Below are 19,528 nucleotides of genomic sequence, written 5' to 3' on the forward strand. Positions count from 1 at the left end.
GTAATTTTCTCCAGGGCGGGGACCACGTCTTACACTTCCTTTGTAGCACCTGGCAGTGCTGGGCACACAGCGTGTTGACTTTCCAGTGTTTTGAGCAGCAAGACCCAAGTTGGAGCATCGGGGCTCTAGAGTCAGTGAGCTGTGGGTCTGAATCCCAGGTCTGCTGCTTACTTTCTACTCGAACCACTACAGGCCTGACTTTCCTCATCTGTAATATGGACCTACTATTGACACCTACTCCATCTACTCCCAGGGTTGTTTCAAAGATTAAATGAGACTACTGATGGCTCTTAGGACGGCCATGACCCATGGTAAGGGCTCAACGCATGTTAACTATGGTTATTACTGCCCTGCTCTCAGTAAGAGACTGTATCACAGAAGGAATGAAGCTATCCTTTAAGGTTATCATCATTTGGTTCACATGTACTAAGATTTATATTTATTTCATTCTGCCAATGTGATGGGTACTAAACATTTAAATAAATGATGTTCTTTTCTCTCACTATGAACCTGAGGTTTCATTTCCAGTGCAAGGTTACTGAAGGGTTCCTTAACATGGACAAAGACATACTGAAAACTATGAGAAAAAAAAAAAATGTCTCTGGCGGGGAAAGGGAAGTAACGGCTGCATTTTGTAAACTTTATGAAAAAAGGAACTGATCTTTTTCCTTTTAATTTTCTGCCTTGTTATACTCAGGGGCCTATTTGATAGCTTTGAATGAAATTGTTTCTTGATTCTTATTATATTAAGGGCATTAGAAAAACATCTGTAATAGTTATGTTGAAATCCTAAAGTATGACGAATTAAAGCATCTGGCACCCATTGGGGTTCTTTTAAGGGGAAGAGAGAAATCTGTCCCAAGGGCACAGTTGTGGCCATAGTCGGATCCTAGAGGAATCAGAGACACGTGAACCCAAACATGTCACCCAGACCCCCCTACCCATCTCAAGCCCTACTTACCTTCTGTTGCTTTGTTGACAGCTAAAAGAGTGTTCAGAACCTTGGAGAAATTGACCCCTGCATAAAGGTCATCAGGATCAAATATCTATGAGAAAGGAAATTGAAACTGTTAAGACACTGTAAGTATTCAACTCAACAAACCAAACTATCAGAAGGCTACTTCCTCCAGCTCTCAGGGGAAAATAATGTAAAAGCCAAGACCCAAACCTCTGTATACCTTTGGGAAAAAATGAAAGCGGCAGCAAAGCCGCCTAATGACATGTGGCAGCCATCAGTGAGTCAGAGAGAAGCAGTAATGGGAAATGAGAACTATGCCGAGTGCAGCGCCCACCAGGAAATGCACAGACCTGCTCTTCTGACCTGAACCCATCAATACTCTCGGCCCAGTTACCGGAAACCCTGTGCTGGGTTACAGTCAGCGCCCATCACCTACCGAAGGAGGGGGAGCCCTTGTGACACCCTTTCCTCAGTGCAGTTTATTCACTGTTCTCAGCTGGGCACTGTCAGCACTGCCTTCCTCTCTTCTGCCCATCCTTGCTGTGGCCACCCACTGGGTCCCAACTTCACACTGCCCAAACTTCCTGCCTAGGCCTGCCTCCTGTTCCCTGCCTCAGTGCCCAGTTTCTGCCGCTTGACCTTGCCCCTCTCAGCTCATCTTCATGGATCTGACCCTTGGCCACTCTGAGCCTCTAGGTTCTTCCTGGCCTTAGGTAACTTCTCCGGATATGACCTCTGGCCTTCCTGGTATTGCTCATCTGCTGGCAGCAAAACATTGAAGAAATACAATATTTCACTTGGCCAGTTACAATCATCATTCTGATATCCTCTGTCCCTAGGGAAGATACCAAGCGGTTACTGTTTTAAAGACAATTGTTCATTTAAAAATGTATTCAATATCTTGTAATAACCTATCATGGAAGTGAATCTGAAAAGGAATAGATCTATAGATGTATAAGTCAATCACTTTGCTGTACACCCAAAACATTGTAGATCAACTATACTTTAGTAAAAAAATAATTTCACAAATTTAAGAATAAAATTTCAAATGCATTCAATGTATTAAAAGTGTATGGAGATGTCTTCTAGTCTCATAAATGTGTATTTGAAACTAGAAGTCTGCTCAAGCACAGGCTCAACCTATTAATCTGCCAGTCAATGATACAGATCTATATATGGTTTAGTGGCTAAGTCTTGTCTGACTCTTGTGACCCCATGGACTGTAGCCTGCCAGGTTCCTCTGTGCATGGGATTTCCCAAGCAAGAATACTGGAGTGGGTTGCCATTTCTTTCTCCAGGGGATCTTCCCAACCCAGGGATTGAACCCACATCTCCTTCATTGGCAGGCAGATTCTTTACCACCACCGAGCCACCTGGATTCCCAGATCTATATATATTATCTATTGTGCTGTGCCATGCTGTACTCAGTTGTATCTGACTCTTGCTACCCAATGGATTATAGCCCACCACACTCCTCTGTCCACGGGATTTCCCAGGCAAGAATACTGGAGTGGGTTGCCATTTCCTTCTCCAGGGATCTTCTCGACCCAGGGATCGAACCCATATCTCCTGTATTGGCAGGTGGATTCTTTACCACTAGCACCACTCTCCAGTGCTTAACCAGATGCCCAGTTTCTGGATGGAAATATACCTTAAAACAGTTTTTTCCAGGATGTCAAGAAGTTTGCATCCTTTTTTCCCCCAGTGTGGTGATGGAATAAAATGTACCTTTTCATGTGGGGCATGGTTGGTAATGAGCCTAAGATTCTGAAGGATCTGTCTTCCCTGATGGGAAGGTAGGGACATTTGTTCCATTTCTAATCTGCATGTTTTCTGGGAGCTATGTCAAGATCCAATTTTATCTTCTTTGTGTACATATTCTTTAAGACCTAAAATCTGTCTCTTGAGTGAAAATATATAGTATCCATTTTTTCCCCACATTTGGGAGGGAGGCCATCAGTGTAAACAGTATATGCAAATGTGGGCCTCTTCTGAGACCCACAAGTCTTTATTCATTTAATCAATGAATGTTTTGCATTCAAACTTAAAATGACTGACGAGCCCAATCGCATCTAAAAATGAGATTCTAATATACTTCTAGCAAAGGGGAGATGTCAGTATTACTAAAGAGTTAAAGGACACTACAATCCAAATATGTTCCTGAATGCTACAATCTAAAATTCAAAGGTTTCCAGGAATAAATGGATAGGCATTCTGTTCTAGTTTGCCAAGACCTGAGTGAACAAGATGCAACAGACCCTAGAGACACTATCAAGTATCCCATGGGATTCCAGACTTACTGCATCTCCCTTAGAAGTGATATCAATGGGAAAGTGTTAATGACATGTATGCCAAAATGGTAACAAAGCAAAAAACTCCTAGTGGGAGTGTGAGCATGTGTATGCACGTGGATGTGTGTATTGGGCAGATGTGGTGGAGATGAGTAGTGTCTAAAATAATAAATGGATGTAAATATCAGCAGAAAAAGGCCGAGAACTGTGATAAAAAACCTTCACCTTTCTTTTGAGGTTGCTCCTTATCCAGGTTAATTGACCTCCTATAGGCGACCACACTGGCCATATTCACTTGTATTAGTTGTTGTTTAGTCGCTCAGGCATGTCCAACTCTTTGCAACCCCATGAACTGTAGCCTGCCAGGCTCCTCTGTCCATGGGATTTTCCAGGCAAGAATACTGGAGTGGGGTGCCATTGCCTTCTCCAAGGGATCTTCTCGACCCAGGGATCGAATCCACATTTCCTGCATTGGCAGGCGGAGTCTTTACCACTGAGCCGCTAGGGAAGCCCACTTGTGTTGGTACTTGGCTGAATTTGAGAATAAAGACATTGATCAGAAAATGAAACATGCATCAGCAAGAGGCACTGCATCTGCTTGAGGGAAGTTGCCTGCACTATACACAGTTCCCTTTTTTAGAAAACCTCAATACAGTAGAATTTACCCACAGATGCTGTTCTGAGGCACTCGGAACTACATAGGAAGAAGTTGGAAGGGGCCTCTCAGGACTAGTAGAGAAGGCAAAGCCTGAGGGTTATGATTTCTGAGCCAATGGAAAGTTAGACAGAACCATGTCACCCTCCACTGCACCGCACCCTCACGAGCATCACATGGAATAATACTGAACATTCCATCCCAGACCTTCTTCCTCGCTCTTGAGATTGGTCACCTACTAAAATGGAAATACTGTCTATAGAAAGTGCAATACTTTCAGCTGCTATCAGTCTTTTACACCTTAGTGGAAATGAGAGGTGTGAAACCAAGTTCAGAGACGATGATGTGGAGAAAAACTAAGGGCACTGGTACCCAACTGGGAAAAAGCAAGGGAGACTCCCCCACCATGGGCAGGGTATGAGGTAAGCAGACTCCAATACAAGTCACTTGCCTAGAATTAATCCCAATCATTCACATGTACAAAATGGACAACCAATTCCCCTTTTCTATCTCCAAAGCACTGGGATGGTGAAAAGGTAATGCAAATTTGTGCTCAGATGCTGTATGCGATTTCCCAATACAATGGCCGGATGACACGCATCTCTGGCTTCTCTATGCAAGCTTCATGCACCTGTTTAGTGTCCCTGGTATGAAACTGAGCTTCAGATTAGCTGAACTTTTTTTTCTTTTTTTTTTTGGTCCACACAGTGCAGCATGTGGGATCTTAGTTCCCTGACCAGGGATTGAACCTGTGTCCCCTGCACTGGAAGCATGGAGGCTAACCACTGGACCACCAGGGAAGTCCCTAGCTGAACTTTCTTGATACTTATTTTGGTGCAGAAATTAGCTGCTTAGTTCCAGTTGGATCTGTGAAGGTCGGATGAACAGCAGGATTCCCTGCCTCCATTCACCACTACTGTGAGGCAGGCAGGAAAGAAAAGATTGCTTCTTGGACTACAGCTCAATGGCTTCAAGGTCCCAGGCCTGCCATGGAATGAGGCAAGGTTCAAGAATAACAACAACAGAAAAACATTTACTCTACACTGGGTAAGCAATGGAGAGACAGGGAGTAAAGTTCATTAAAGATTTTAACTATTTACATAGAGCCAGCCTAAGGTCTAGTCCTACATCAGCAGCTGAAATCAGACAAGGCCTTTCATTTTTAAATGTTTCCCCACATTTTTCCATTTTGGATATCCACAATGACAGCAAAACCTATTTTCCATCCACTAAATACCAGGTGTTAATTCTGAACCACTGGGGATCTGCCAATATAAGCTGCACAGAAGTTAATATTTATATGGCTTTACAAATAGATCCTTTTTGGAGGAGTTTTCAGTTTCAACATGTATGCTATTTTATGACATCTTCCCTACACTGACAAAAGTAAGGAAGTGCAGGAGAAGACACTCCCCCAACCATTTGGTAATCTTACTGCTACAATTTCCTGATTTACTGAGCCCTTGCTATGTGCTATGGGCTGACACCATCCATTCATTGCCCTTGATTCTCCCAGCAAGCCTGTATAATCTGGGTACAGTTATTTCCCCCATTTTATAGATAAGTAAATGGTGACTCAAAGTAAGTAGTTAAGTCACAAAGCAAGAATGTGATGGAATCAATAAAAATATACAAGAAAGTGCTCTGAGGAGCATTTTAGCCCTGTATGCATACCCGAAGTTTTATGTGTGTGTGTTAGTTGCTCAGTCACGCCCCGACTCTTTGTGACCCCACGGACTGTAGCCCACCAGGCTCCTCTGTCCATGGAATTCTCCAGGCAAAAGTACTGGAGTGGGTTGCCATTTGCTTTCTCCAGGGGATCTTCCTGACCCAGGGATCGAACCCAGGTTTCCTGCATCGCAGATAGCCCCCTTACCATCTGAGCCACCATGTTTTCCTGACATAAAAAGATGAGAACGAAATCTGTGAGTCTGTACATGAAAAGAAATCCCTTGCTGCTGTCAATACAAGGAGTACCTTTACCACCTGCAGCAAGCTGGTTACAACCTCTAAGACAACTTAGTTCAACTAATTGTGACAAAGAGAAACTCACCTGTATGAGAAGACTGTCTTCTGCAGGGGTTTGCCTAACTCCTGTGTTGTCTTTCTCATTTCAGGGGGCAGCCCTGACCCAGCAGGCACCTCGTCGTATTTGCCAGAAGGGGTTCAGGGCTGCACTAAGTTACTCCCGTTTGTTGGTCTGGTTCCATCGTCCATATACGTTAAGTGTTGGCTGACGGGGTGTGGGTTGGGGATCTGGCCCATGGTTACAGGACCAAGTGAAACCATTCCTCAGCATCATACTCTAAGCATCTGCGTTAACCAGTCATAGCCCCAGCCACATCCTCGTTAAGACAAGAAGCCATACCACAAACCAGTTCAGAACTAGGTGATGCCTCTAATGCCATGTGGCTTCAGTACCACTCAGTGCATTTCATTTAAAGCTAATTCAGGGTTTGAGAGGATCACAATAGACTCCATCACTCAACTATTAAAGCCTAATCAACTGCAAAGCAAGTGATTCAGTGAGACCACATGGATATAGCTTATGTTTCTGGCCCATTTAAAAAAAAAAAAAAAACTTTTTTCAAATATTTTAGGAACATTCCATCTCTTCCTTGTTCTCCTTGTTCTTATTGAATAAGATCTTAAATTAACTTAGACCATCTTGAATCACATTCTCTAATCCTCACAGCTGAGCACGCTGCCTCTGTTAACCCCTGAACTTTGGAGGAAATGTCATTACATCGTGCGACAGAGCAAGCCAATCTGAGCTGCTTAGTCATATTTCACTGGGTGGCAGTGCTCCTGGCTTTGTAGACATGACCTGGGATGCTTCCACCCAGCTCCTCCTAAAAGCAGTCACCCAGTCCGCAACAAATAATCCTCTCATCTCAGAAACTGGACCCACTTCGACACTGGTATTCCACTTACTAGAATACAGGAGTTAGCATTTATACTCTGCTTGGTTTTAAATGAAAACTCTTCCAATTTGATATGGTGCAAAGCCTGCTCGCTACTTCTCTCCCTTATTTCCTTCCCTTCTCTACACTTCAGCCATTTAGAGAACAAGGTCTGACTTATGCACGTAGCTGCAATAACATCGGTGTACTGAAAAGAGCACCGACGTGAGGGTCAGGAAACCTTGACTCTAATCCAAGATTTGTCACTGCAGGGCAGTTGTGAGGACTCAAGGAAAGCAACACTACTTTCTTTGTGTCTCTGTTTCCCATCTGGATGGTGAGAGATGTCTTTGACCAAAGGAGCGCAGTAAAAGGCCTGCTGATTCATCCTCTGAACAGGGGCTCCCAAAGGCAGCATCTTGGCTGGGTCCCCAAGGTCCAGAATCTGGTCTTCAAATCTCAAGGCTCTTGAAAATAGACTCACATTAACCACGTTCACAAAAGGCTAATACATAAAGCGAAAAGCCAATGTACTAATTTTTCAAAAAAATGAACCATTAAGAGGATTGGATCCTTCCATTTTATGGTCTACATCACTCTCTCCCAACAGAGAAATCTACATGGTAAGCCAAATTACAATCAGAAATTTGTTGGATAATACAGAATCAGAGCAAAGGGAGTCTGGAGTATCGCAGCCTAACATAATTATTACCTGTTTACAGATGATTTTTTTTTTCAAAATGTCATTTTTAAATGGCTTATTTATAAATTCTGGCTCTATCTTCCTGCCAGTGCCTCGTGGGACTCGTGTTGCAATTGGGGATGGCTTTGACCATCTATGTCCTTTTGTTTCTGTGAATTTATACAGAGTTACTTTAGATAACTAATATAGGCTTCTTGATGACTTGGACCTCATGATATCCAGAGCCAGGAAGTCCAGCTTCACAGAGCTCCTGTAAAACGAGCAAAGGTCTGAGCCTAATTGTTACTGCTCACGCCTCATCTTGAAATCCCCAAGTCCACTTCCAGATGGCTTCCTCAGCATCACTGACATCACCACATCCAACTTTATGATCTCCATTCTTCCTTGTGAGCACATGTTTACGGCAAAAACCACTTTCTCCACGACAGAAATTTATCTTCAGTTGAGTAGCAAGTGTTCAGGAAAGAAGCAAAGGAATGAGGAATGATAGGGGCATCCTGGTGGAAACAGTGCCAAGATTAAAAGGAGAAAGAGAGAGGACAATTGGCTTTGGATAATCTCACCAAAAAGACAGTCGATGTGAAGGAAAGGAACAGACGAAATCTCTCTTATAAATAGCACTTGCCAAGCCAAGGAGGGAAGCCGAAGACCTAGAACCAGCTGCCGCCCAGCCAGATGGCCGCTGTGGCCCACCTCCCGCCCACCACCTTCCTCCTGTGCCCCTGTCACTAGAGTCATACAAGCTGCCAGTTTTGAGGGGTGGGGCGGACAGACATGGGATGCCCCAGCTGCTGGAGCATCTGTGCACCAGAGCTGGGGGTGTCCTCCCTGAGCCCCAAGTCCCCACCCCTTCAGAGAAGGCAACTTATTTCTTAGTCTTGCAGATTGGAACAAGGAACATGTTTTCCCAGAGATACAGTGTCATTCCTGCCACTTAGTCACCGTGACATCTGTAATTCAGTCACATTAGTTATTAAACAAGCCGCTGTGGGCCGGCCAGAAAACAGTCACCGTGTAGCGCCATATTTCTATGGGAAAATGTGCTGTGTTCCTTAAAATAACTTAAAAACAAACTTTTGGAAAATCCATTTTTATACTGAAAAATGCCTGAACATGGGGTCCCAAATCAACATCCTCATCCTTTATACTTCTTCCTTGTCCTTTCATGTAAGGATAAATTTAAAAAGATAAAAAACACCCTAGATATTCCAGGTACTATTTCTTTTAGAACTCCCCATGATGAATCCAGCCATAGGTATAAAGACCACGAGAAGAGGCTCAGAAAGTCTAAGAGCCGAGAGCTCCTGCTGGTTTAATTGTCCAGGCAGTGAAGGAGGGGACTCTCCTGTGAAGACAGGGTTCCCAAAGCCCCTGCTTTCTATGATTTAGGGTCAGAGCCTGAAAACCTAGTAGAAGCAACTGCTTTGCGACAAATTCCATGCACAGGAGAGACTAGTGTTACATGTTGTTGCTCAGTCGTTCAGTTGCACCCAACTCTTTGCAACCCCATGGACTGCAGCATGCCAAGCTTATATCAATAAATCATCACTCACTGGTGAACTGGTAAGGTGGACTATCAGAGAAACTTAAATAAGTCCCATGAAACCAGTTTTTTAAAACATCTTCATGTCTGGGCATTGGGGAAGGATGGACTGAGAGTTTGGGATTAGCAGATGCAAACGATTACTTATAGAATGGATAAACAACCAGGTCCTCTCTTGTCCCCTTCTCCTCCTGCCTTCAATCTTTCCCAGCATCAGGGTCTTTTCAAATAAGTCAGTTCTTCACATCAGGTGGCCAAAGTATTGGAGCTTCAGCTTCAGCATCAGTACTTCCAATGAATATTCAGGACTGATTTCCTTTAGAATTGACTGGTTGGATCTCCTTGCAGTCCAAGGGATTCTCAGGAGTCTTCTTCAACACCACAGTTTGAAAGTATCAGTTCTTTGGCGCTCAGCCTTCTTTATGGTCCAACTCTCACATCCGTACATGACTACTGGAAAAACCGTAGCTTTGACTAGAAGGACATTTATGGGCAAAGTAATGTCTCTGCTTTTTAATATGCTGTCTAGGTTGGTCATAGCTTTCTTCCAAGGAGCAAGGGTCTTTTAATTTCATGGCTGCAGTTACCACCTGCAGTGATTTTGGAGCCCAAGAAAGCCTGTCACTGTTTCCACTGTTTGCCCATCTATTTGCCATGAAGTGACGGGACCAGATGCCATGATCTTAGTTTTTTGAATATTGAGTTTTAAGCCAGCTTTTTCAATCTCCTCTTTCACCTTCATCAAGAGGCTCTTTATTTCCTCTTCACTTTATGCCACAAGGGTGGTGTCATCTGCATATCTCAGGTTATTGATATTTCTCCCCGCAATCTTGATTCCAGCTTGTGCTTCATCTAGTCAGGCATTTTGCATGATGTACTCTGCATATAAGTTAAATAAGCAGGGTGACAAAATACAGCCTTTACGAGCACAAAGCTGAGGGAGGGAGGTGGGCAATGAACACAGTAGTCCCCCCTCCAGCAGTCTCATCCACTGCCTTCCTTAAAGTCCTCCACCCTCATGTCTCTCTTTCTTCCTCCTGTCTGCATAGATGGCACATACATAAGCTCTCAGTCAACTCCAGTGTTATACTCTCTACTTATTCTGCAGGGTTTAAGATTAGCCCTGGCTTTCCCATTGGAAAACCAACTCTTAGCAGCACAGTGTCCCCCAGCCCTGGTCCAGCATTCAATACCTATGAGACACTCAATAAACCACCATTCATTGGTGGATTGGTAGGGTGGACTATCAGAAAAACTGAAATAAGCCCCATAAAGCCAGGTTTTTTAAAACATTTTCATATCTGGGTGTGGAGGAGGGACGGACTGGGAGTTTGGGATTAGCAGATGCAAACTATTACTTATAGAATGGATAAACAACCAGGTCCTACTGTATAGCACAAGAAAGTATATTTGATATCCTGGGACAAACCATAAAGGAAAAGAATATAAAAAATGTATAACTGAATCACTTTGCTGTACAGCAGAAATTAACATAACATTGTAAATCAACTACACTGCAATAGTATTAAAAATTTTTTTCATCTCTGGATCCTCAGTGTCTAGAAAAGTGTCACATAGTAGGTATTCAATAACTGTTTGATGAATTACAGTTTAGAAGCTTTCACCAACTGGTGATTAATTATAATTGAGGAAAAGGCATTGTCAAGATCACAAGTAAAGGCAAAAAGAAATATGATTAGCAAAGAAAAAGAATCCATTTCCATATGACTTTTCAGGAAACATCTGTTATCTAAACTAACACACACCTGTGCTTGTCCCCAAACTGAAGCTCAGTGACTGTGAGGTGACTAAAGATGCTTCAAACTCTACGGTGATGGATTTCAGTGACTCATGTGCCCATGCAATTTCTGGCTTGTCTCGGGTGGTACAAATCTCCTCCCAAAGCACCATGATGTGGGCACTATAGAGAAGGGATGCTGGAAAGGACTGTGAGATGTTACTGTTTGGCTGGCTGGGTTATCTTTTTTTTTTTTTTTTTTTTTTGAACAGTGTATTGTAAAACAGCTTAAAAGACAGCCACTATGAGCCACATTAACCTGTTTATCCCTTGCCTTAAAACAGAGTCCAAGTCCCAGCAGGGCACAGTGGGACATGACAAAATACGGCAAAGTAACCCAGGAGAAGGAAGAAGCAGTGACAGGCAATTGGCAAGACTACAAATCACACGCCTGAAGTCCCTCTCACACCAGCTAATCTGGGTGGGAAGGATGTTGTGCCAAAGTTTCTCCCACTTTCTTTCTTTCTTTTGAGATCACCTTCAACAATTCATTTGGCAAAGACTTTTGGCAACTGTGCTTACTTCTCTATGTGAGTCACTTTTTCAAAATTATGCCCTTTTCAGAGATGCCCATCGAGGCCTAACAGACATCAATCAGCCAATTAATGAATAAGTTAATTAATTTTCCTCCATCTGACCCCAAACAAGATCTGTGCCTAGGAAACCATCCAAACACAGGAAGGTGGGCATTCAGGAGCTCAGACATCCAAGCCAGCATGAACAGTGCTTTCTGTTAAAAGTCACATCTCTCAGCCTAAGCTAACCTTGCCTATGACTGCCTACAAGATCAAGTCCGCACTCTTCAAACCAGCATTCAAAGTGCTTCTCAAGCTGGTCTCACCACTAGCAAGTGTGTCATTTCTTACCGTCACCTCTATGTATGCCCCAGAATCCTTTGCTTCCTTCACTGTGCGCTCTCTGCTAGGCACCCTTCTCTTTATGAACAAGCTCCCTCAATCATCTGAATTGTAGCAGATCTTCCGGGCCCATCCTCCATCAGTCTCCTCCATAGGGTCTTCCTCCAACACTCTAACTTAGTACACAATGCACTTCTCTTTCCACTCTGTATTATGCTCTAGACTCTGGCAGCATGGCTACCTAGCCAGACATCCACTGCGAAACTCCATGACTATTTCCCGTACACATGCTGCCCTTTTCCACAATGCTCAGCACTTGCCACACAGACGATCCACAAACATTTGCTGACTATTCCTCTTTTCTTTCAACCTAAAATTTAAGTGGCTATTTCTTCCACCAGAAACACCTGTCCTTTGGGCCTACCTTCTCCAGAAGGAAAGACAGGGGGAGGTCATTTTTTTTCCTCATAGAACTTGTTAAATCAGGGCTCATATATTTTCCATCACATGGGAAGACAGATGTTTGTTTTTGAAGAATATGATTGAGAGAAGAAAAGAATGCTGATAAAGCATTTACCTCACCCAAAGGAAGTGAAGTTACTGCCTGGGACCACTTTGGAGAATCAAAGTTAGAGTCCTGGATATGCAAATCTCACACTTGAAATTATAGTGAAATTGACAGAGTTTCGGTAACACAAGGAATAAGAAGTGACCTGAGGACAGGAAAGGCAGAGAAAGTCTTCCATATGACACTGTGTGACCTAATCTCTCATGTTTTTCTTTTTCTTTTTTTTTTAACTTTTAAAAACATGAAACAGGTGCTCCAGCTTGGTATAAAGAAACTGAGTAATACTGACTAGGAGAGACCCAGTTTTCCTGTTAGCCTTATTTTCATCCACTAAAGAGTCACTTCAATAAATAAAGTCAGCTCTTGATAATCTACATATAGGCTGTTAGATATTCAAGCTATCTAAAATTAATTCTTAACAATTCATCCACTCATTACCCATTCAACAAATATTTACTGAACACCTGGTATATGCCAAGCACTAATGCATAAATTTGTTTTAAGATAAGAAATAAAACGGATGCTATATGAAGTCTATCAAAAAAAAAAAAAAGTCCCTACAAGTATATACCAACTGTCAAACATTATTTTTCATTCTGTTCTCTTTCCTTGAAGGTGATTTTTTAATCCCCAATCAAGATTTCCCCCAATTCATTCCCAAATACCAGCATATCTTCAAAGAATGCAAGCGGGTTATTTCACAGTAAAAATGCTGATTTACACTATCACAACACACATTTCTCCAAAGAAGTGGTTAAATTTCTTTGGTTAGTAAAATACTGAATTCTCTTGGTTTGCATACATTTCTCAGAAATCATTGGTAAGTAGCCCCAGTTTGCTGGAAACCTAGCCATGAAGAACAGACAAGTTATTAATACAAGACAGAATGTTCCTCAGTGTTGAGGGACTGCTTCACAGGGCCAGCTCTTCATAAAAGCTGTTCACAGCTTGACCCCTTAAAGATGCCTCTTAAAGTAATGCCTGTGCTGCCAAAGGGAGGGAAACCTGCATGTTTTGTCTAGGGTGAGACAAGCAAGTCCTTATCACACTTTCACTCTCTGCTTTGCAAACTGCTGCACTTCATCTCACCTTAATTTAATTCTTTCTCTTCCCCATTGCCCTATTCAATCCCTCAGTTGACATGTCTGATCTCTGTAATAATATTCAAGTCCCTAAGAAAGTATAAAGCTGGGATTTTACTCTATTTCTCTAAGCAGAACTTAATTAGGAAGGTAAATCTTCTGCCAAGAAGTCAAATACAAATGACATGTGACTAGATGTCATCTGAAGCCACACAACCCTCTGTGTGGTAGGGTCCAGTTTGCCAGGGTCTGACAAAGCCAGGAGCTAATTAGACAGATGTCTGGTGTTGTAAGTCTTTCTTCCAGAAGACAATAGAGGAAGTGGCAAGGTCACTGTTGAAATGTAGATAAGGAGCAGCCTTCTGGGCTGAGTGGACATACACCTCCTCTAAAAATGGAGGTAAGCAAAGGCCCTAAGCAATCAGCCAGACCTTGTACTTCCCTTTGGTGCTAACCCCAGTGTCATCACCAATGGCTCTGCCTACCTTATGCTGTGTTGGCAATGTCCTCACCTCTCAGACCGATCCTTGGGGGGTCGCCTCAGTGATAGCATACAAACAAATTAGAGTAGGGCTGGAGCAGGGGAGAACTGGCCAAGATTGTGTGGTCTTAATAAAGGCCTGTATTGTGCTCTGTTGCCCCCAGAAACAGCCTGGATTCAAATCAACATTAAAACCAAATTACAGTTGAGTTAGATTTAATTCCAACAAAATGCCTTCCTTTTGGTATTATCAGCACACATTCAATTCAATTCAGAAACTATATGTTTCCTTTTTAAGTATTATATACCATGGGGGGTTTTGTTTGTTTTTGTTTTTTGTATAGAGGCAACTGATTATTTTTCCCCCTCAACTGTGCCCAATTCAACAGGTTTATTACTTATTTCCTGGGAGCAAGGGGGAAAGCTTTTGTCAGTCATCACCAAAAACAAAAAAACATTTGCTGAATTGTTTAATTCAACTAAAACAAGAAGCAAACTGCTCTGGAGTGGATTTTTAAATTTCAAGCTATAGTAATTATAAAATGAATATCAATACCTTTGTTTTAAAAGACACACCTACTATTTTATCCAGGTAAACATGAGAAACTGAAAATATCCTTTTAAACATTCTCCTAGTTTATGCATAGACTAGAAAAGAGTGAAAAGCTTTCCTGATTTTTCAATTCCAAGAGGAATCCGTCCAAACCGTTTCTATTATTAGCACACAAAATGGTAGCTAAAGAAGTTACTGTGGTTAACAACTGAATAATTCATAGTCTCAGAAGAATTCAGTCGCTTTGTCTTCTCCAGTTCCTCTTTAGAACTGGATCCCCAAACATATTTCGCGCCCTGAGTTGTTATAAAGAAAACCATATACAAATTTCTTCTCAGAACTTAAAAATCAGCCACGCAAAGCACTAAAAACAACAGCGAGACATTAGGCTGGAGACTTAACAGGAACTTTTATAACCAGTTCATGAAACTCTTAAGATTCAGTCAGTTCAGTTCAGTTCAGTCACTCAGTCGTGTCCGACTCTTTGCGACCCCATGAATCGCAGCACACCAGGCCTCCCTGTCCATCACCAACTCCCGGAGTTCACTCAGACTCACGTCCATCGAGTCTTAAGATTACACATACATTATCAGAAGTTAGAGTTACAGCTTCCAGTTTCTGTCCCATGGCTATCACTGGGCTATAATATCACCAAAATTTAAACTGTCTTTATGCAATCTTCCAAATAAAATATGTAAACACAGTAAATATGACCTACAAATAGTTTTCAACACATTTCAACACCCTCTAATCTAAAGTCGTTATTTTCTATGATGCGAGACACTAAGAATTTCAAGTTCAGAAAAAGAAAAAAAAAAAAAACACTTCAATTAGTGAGTGAAAGAGGTTAATAATGTTGGCAGGATAGAGTTCTGCTGTTCACCAGGAGAACAGAGGTCAAGCCCACCACCACTCTTCACCGAAAATTCCCAGAAACGTTCAACTTTGTTTTGTCTTTGGAAGAAAGATGTTAAGTATTAAAAAATATGTGGGGATTTTAACCTTCAACTTTATTTTCTAACAACTTTTTCCCAAAAACAAGCGATCTCTGCCAAATAAAGCATAGAACTATGAAAGAAGATGGCTGGATTTTCTCTTTCCTGGTTTACATTTCATCCTCGTCTAAATTCTCAATGGAACAAGTGTAAAACCTCAGAACCCCAGGTGACGCCATCATTCCCCAGAGGCCACAGTTTACCCTTTCCTGTCTCCAAGGGCTTTTCCATTATTTTATTATTTGTTTCTCTGCACTGGGTCTTCATTGCTGCGCAGGCTTTCTCTACTTGTGGCAATTGGGGGCTACTCTCTAGTTGCGGTGACTGGGGGCCTCTCATTGCGGTGGCTACTCTTGTGGAGCACAGGCTCTAGTTGTTGAGGCCTGCGGACTTAGTTGCTCTGCAGTATATGGGATCTTCCTGCACCAGGGATTAAACCCATGTCCCCTGCATTGCAAGGTGGATTCTTAACCTCTGGACCACCAGGGAAGTCCCAAGGTTTTTTTAATGCTACAATTTCTAAAGCAAATCTTTCCATTAAGCACGATTCCCTTCTTAAATAGAGTTTGCCTAACCTGTCAACAAGAAAAAAAGTGAACCTTTTTTGGATACTGCAATGTGATCATTTGTGAACACTAGTCTACTAGGATATATTAAAATTCCAGGGACTTCTTTGATGGTTCAGTGGTTAAGAATCCACCTTCCAATGCAGGGGATGTGGATTCAGTCCCTAGTCAGGGAACTAAGATCCCACATGGCCCATGCTGCAACGAAGACCCAGTGCAGCCAAAAAACTAAAATACAGCTAAATTAGGAACTAATTAGATGTTAGTGAGCGTTTACTCAGTGCCATGCACTAGTGTGAAGTGCTTTACTTCTCTCATTTAATGCTAAGAGGTAGCTTATATCTAATAATAAGAAAGTAATATATATACCTAATATTACCTAACACTACCATGAAGAAAGGGCTTCCCTGGTGACTCAGTTGGTAAAGAATCTGCCTGTATGCAGGAGACCTGGGTTCAATCCCTGGGTTGGGAAGATCCCCTGGAGAAGGGCATGTCAACCCACTCCAGTATTCTTGCCTGGAGAATCCCATGGACAGAGGAACCTGGCGGGTTACAGTCCGTAGGGTCACAATTGAGTCAGACACAATTGAGCGACTAACACTTTTCACCATGAAGGAAATTATCATATACCTCACAAGTGGCTACCTCAGGTCAGTTCAAGTCCAAAACTCAAGCTCTTAGCCTTTGCACTACTACACGACTTCTCAAGAACAAAGGTTTCCTGAGCAGGAATTAGACCTAGACCAAGGCCGAGAAAGTTAGAAATTCTGGCCACTAGACCACACAGCATGTGCTGGGTTACCTGACCCCATGCCAAAAATGCCCGGATGGTTATGTTTGGCAGTCTGCTTTTTTATAGTTTTTGTCTCCTGCTGATTTCATTGCTTCCATGTTTCACATAGATATAGACTTTCTACCATCACCAGCAAGTCTAATCTGGAGCAACCTCTCTTCTCCCTTTATCACAACTTTCCATTTAGATGCTGTTTTCCAGTTTACAAAGTGCTTCCACATACCTTATCTCATCTAATCTAATTTGCTATTTCTAATCAGTTTGGGGATGAGCAACCAGATTACCCATAATTCCAACAGGCTTCGATAAATAAAAGCAATTAGGTTCTGAGTGAGGGCTTAAGGCAGACTCCTAGGAATGAAGTGCACATGTCCAAGGACAAAGAGCGGGCATCTCTTTTGCAGCCCAGACCTTGCCTGACCACTCAGTCATTCTAGCAATCATTCATTTAATAAACATTTACTGAGCACCAGCTATGTGCCACATTCTGTCATGACTGCTGGCATTACAAGGATGATCAACCTCTAGTTCCTGCCTTTGAGAAGCCCCAAGACTAGTAGAGAGAGAAATGTGACCACAGATTACCATGCTGAGAATGGGCAGGCAGCAAAAAGGTAGCTGTGCACAAAGGATTATGGGAAAATGGATGCTAGCTGCCCAGTTCAGCAGAGATTTTCTAGACGATCCAAGGCTGATGAGGTTCTCAGCTTGGTGGCAGACTCTAGGGGTTGCTGGACGACTGAACTGTAAATAAACCAGGGAAAAAGTTCTCGACTCTGGCTACACATTAGAATCACTTGGGGAGCTTTCAAAATCAAATAATAACAAGACCACTTCGGAAAATTTGGGGGCAGCACTTACTCAGGCCAAACATACACATACCCTATGACCCAGCAGTTCCATTCCTATGTATAAACCCAGCAGAAATGTGTACCAGAAGACACACACAGGGATATTCATAGTAGCATTGTTCATAGCAACCCCAAACTGGAAACAACCCAGATGTCCATCAACAGGTGAATGGATAAAGAAAATAGGGGTCATCTACACAATGGAATACCACTAGGAATAAAAAATAGAGAACAACGAAGCACAGACTCTAGGGCGCCTGGGCTCAGTAGCTGTGGCACATGGGCTTAGTTGCCCTGCGGCATGCGGAATTTTCTCGGGCCAGGGATCGAACCTGTGTCCTCTGCACTTGGCAGGCAGATTTTTAACCACTGAACCACCAGTTCCAGATGTGTTCAGTTTGTAAGGATCCAATGAACTTTTTACTCAGGACTTGTGCAGTTTCCTGAATTCATGCTGTACGTCAATATAAAGTTTACTTAAACATTAAAAAAAAGAAGAAATAGTGAGGAAGGCCTAGATCTCACTGCAGACCAATTAACCCAAAAGCCCAGTGTGGGTAGACCCCAATATTTGTATTTTTTAAAAAACACCCCTAGTGGCTCTGATGTACAGCTATGTGTGAAAACCAAGGCTAGATGTTCCCATATTTTCAATAGCTCCTTTGGGTTAACAGCCTGGCACGTGGCAAAGGGAACAAGTTCTGAAGTAAGGAACATCAGTGATTACATTCTGGCTCTGTTTTGCACTGGCAGTGTGTGGCATTTGTCTGGATCATCCCCAAACCTCAGTTTCCACCAGTGTATAATGGGCACAATATCCTCTCCCCACCTAGGACTGTTGTGAGGATGAAATGAAATAATATATTTAGAGCACCTAGCATGCAACCTAGAACACAGTATGTGCTTGAAAAATGGTAGGTACCCACCTCCTCTCCCTCCTTCATGTCTAAGTTCCTAAGTCTCAGCCCAGTGATGAGCAGATCGCTGTAGACAAACAAAACTCACACTCTCCGGTTTCTCCTCCTGAATGAGTTTCTTTGTAGACTGAAGTAATATTATACTTGGGCTAGTGACGTCAAATGAATATCAGACATTTCTGGGCCCTGGGGGCTCACTCTGTTCAACACTGCCACCCCCAAAGATGATTGGAGAGGAAGCAGACCATAGATCAATACCAACCACAGACCCTCCTGTGGAAAGCTTTGTCCCTGACCTTACCCCTAGTAACAGCAACAGTCCTGTGAGGTGGCAAGAAAGAACAGAAAGAAACAGTAGCTTGGGAGACATACCAGCCACGATATGTACCAAATGAGACACTTTTGTATCAAATGTCATGTTGGCATAAAAACAAAGCAGAATCATGGGCTGAGAAGCAGAAGATTCGGGTGAGAGTTTTGATGACACCACCCATCAGCTGTGTGACTTTGGTTCACTAAACTTTTCTGTTTCTCTGGCCAATGAAAACAATGCCATCTCTCCTACATCCTTTACAAGGGCACAGTGAGTTTTAGATAAGATAAATAGAATGCTTTCCAAAACCTGAAGCAGCAAAGGAAGGCAAGATGAGATTTCTAGGCTGGAAATTTACTTTGTTCCAAACTCCAGTCACCAACCACCACCCTCCCTCCCCAAGACTGAGAACTCTCTGATATTAACTGCTTCAAGCACACCCAGAGACTCCACCAGCCTGAAGCTCGCTTATGTAAGAAGAGACTGCAGCACTGCCTGGCATGTAGCGTAATACTTTGCTTAAGAGAAATCCTTGGAAATGCCTCAGCTGAACTACAAGGGCAGGCCCAGGCTTTACATTTTGGAGACAGGCGCTCTCAGTCACGGAACACCAGAACTGTGGCTGGAGCAAATGATGTCATCGGAGCTCTTCTTACCATGGTCAATGTCAAAATTAAGATAGGAAGTTCAAGGACAAA

At 42.7% G+C, this 19,528-nt stretch overlaps 1 protein-coding gene across 13 annotated transcripts in view; it reads right to left on the reverse strand.

The window, feature by feature from the left end:
* Positions 1 to 19,528, reverse strand: part of ARHGEF6 (Rac/Cdc42 guanine nucleotide exchange factor 6) — a 116,602-nt gene that overhangs the window by 84,198 nt on the left and 12,876 nt on the right. For 10 of the 13 annotated variants that reach the window (XM_061408474.1, XM_061408472.1, XM_061408476.1 and 7 more), the window contains one exon: positions 962 to 1,046. In XM_061408474.1, coding sequence (XP_061264458.1) covers positions 962 to 1,046 — 85 coding nt within the window. Of the gene's footprint in view, positions 1 to 961; positions 1,047 to 1,178; positions 1,333 to 1,394; positions 1,574 to 3,474; positions 3,812 to 19,528 lie in introns of those variants that run through there. The other 3 variants (XM_061408481.1, XM_061408482.1, XM_061408479.1) reach the window with 3 other exon arrangements.

Source organism: Bos javanicus, chromosome X, assembly GCF_032452875.1.
Source record: "Bos javanicus breed banteng chromosome X, ARS-OSU_banteng_1.0, whole genome shotgun sequence".
Classification (NCBI taxonomy): domain Eukaryota; kingdom Metazoa; phylum Chordata; class Mammalia; order Artiodactyla; family Bovidae; genus Bos; species Bos javanicus.